This window comes from Gastrolobium bilobum, unplaced genomic scaffold, assembly GCF_033153095.1.
Source record: "Gastrolobium bilobum isolate Gb01-03AN ecotype WA unplaced genomic scaffold, APGP_CSIRO_Gbil_v1 utg6601, whole genome shotgun sequence".
Lineage (NCBI taxonomy): Eukaryota > Viridiplantae > Streptophyta > Magnoliopsida > Fabales > Fabaceae > Gastrolobium > Gastrolobium bilobum.
In genome coordinates this window covers 104,016-105,640 of record NW_026900000.1, presented here as the reverse complement: position 1 = coordinate 105,640, position 1,625 = coordinate 104,016, and the positions used below count along the sequence as shown (strand labels likewise).

Sequence of the window (1,625 nt, the reverse complement as noted above, 5' to 3'; positions counted from 1 at the left end):
GTTAATTTGGAACATTAAAAAATGATATAACATACTTAGCTCGCTTAATTACGTTAAAATAATTTTGTCTGACCTAAATTCATCTGAAAAAGAAATTAAAATATTTTATAATAAAATATTATATACTCACACAAGCCCAAGTGAATATAAGATTAGTAAAACAAGATCATTTTATCATAATTAACTGAGTTTTATATATCATGTCACTTTTTAATGTACAGAATTTTTTTAAAAATATATAACATTCAAATTGAACACAGAGAAAAAAGTGAAACAAAAATAAAAATTTGAAAACTTATATTAAAAAGAATAAAATTGATAAATAAATTTTTTAAGGAAGAAAATGAGGTTTTACAGTATCTTTTTGCAAGCAGATTCGAAATGGGGCTATCTATTCCCCATGGTTTTCTTTTGTTATTGGGCCTTGGCCCCATTTGGTATCCAAGAAAAAAATAAAAAGGCCTCATTTGGTTAAAATGACAAAAAAAAACAAATATATCAATTTATAATTAATAAATATTAGGGTTAAAATAGTAAAGCCAGGAGAAACTGGTTACGTTATAAGACCCTGAACCCTAATTGCACTCTTCTTCGCCGCAGGAGAAAGCGTAGAGAGAGAAGAAAAGAAGAAGCAGAAGAAATGACGACGAGGTTCAAGAAGAACAGGAAGAAGAGAGGCCACGTCAGCGCCGGGCACGGTCGTATCGGGAAGCATCGTAAGCATCCCGGTGGTCGAGGAAACGCCGGAGGCATGCACCACCACCGAATCCTCTTCGACAAGTACCACCCTGGCTATTTCGGAAAGGTTGGGATGCGCTACTTCCACAAGCTCCGCAACAAGTTCCATTGCCCAATTATGAACATCGATAAGCTATGGTCCTTGGTTCCTCAAGATGTGAAGGAAAAGGCTTCAAAAGACAATAAAGCCCCCTTGATTGATGTCACCCAGTTCGGGTACTTTAAGGTTTTGGGGAAAGGGGTTTTGCCTCAGAATCAGCCACTCGTCGTTAAGGCAAAGCTCGTTTCAAAGATCGCCGAGAAGAAGATCAAGGAGGCTGGAGGAGCCGTTGTCCTCACCGCTTAGGGTATTTTTAATTTTAATTTTTAATTTTTTCTTTTTTCTCCGATACTTTTTGTTTTGGATTGGGTTGAGATCTTGGATATTGTTATTGATTCTGCTTTATTTGAGGATTTAAGTTTCTTATTTTAATTTTGCATGTTTTAGGTGTAATGTTATGATAATGTTCTCGATTAATCGGGTTTATTGTTGCGATTGTTTGTGATCACGTTAAAATAAATCATACTAATAATATTGTGAAGCTGCGAATCTATTGTTGGCAAATTGAAAAATTGATCTTTAGGTTAAGCTTTTGAAAATCAATATCAGCTTAGGTTTGTTGGATCTGCATGATATGAAATGGAATTTGTTTTGGGGTAATTGCTTTTTTGTCGAGGGCTCATGATTAATTTTATTTTCTTGAACATTTTCTCATTGTATCTTTTTCAAATATTCCCTTCGAAGTTATTGGCCTTGTTCATTTTGATGCAAGTTTTAAATGTTTTCTTCTGTTGTGAAAAATTACCGTATTACTTTTTGGATAGAAGATCATATGCTTCTAATGTGG

At 34.2% G+C, this 1,625-nt stretch overlaps 1 protein-coding gene across 2 annotated transcripts; it reads left to right on the top strand.

Annotated features, from left to right (window-relative positions):
• The first annotated feature begins 567 nt into the window (after nt 1-567).
• LOC133294812 (large ribosomal subunit protein uL15x-like) lies at nt 568-1,270 on the top strand. Of its 2 annotated transcripts, XM_061493565.1 has the most exons (2): nt 568-883; nt 965-1,270. In XM_061493565.1, exons 1-2 carry the CDS (start codon nt 641-643, stop codon nt 1,082-1,084), a joined length of 363 nt encoding a protein of 120 aa, XP_061349549.1. In that variant the 5' UTR covers nt 568-640; the 3' UTR covers nt 1,085-1,270. The 2 variants fall into 2 exon arrangements, with proteins under 2 accessions (XP_061349549.1, XP_061349548.1); XM_061493564.1 differs by having other exon boundaries at nt 575-1,270.
• Nucleotides 1,271-1,625: the final 355 nt, after the last annotated feature.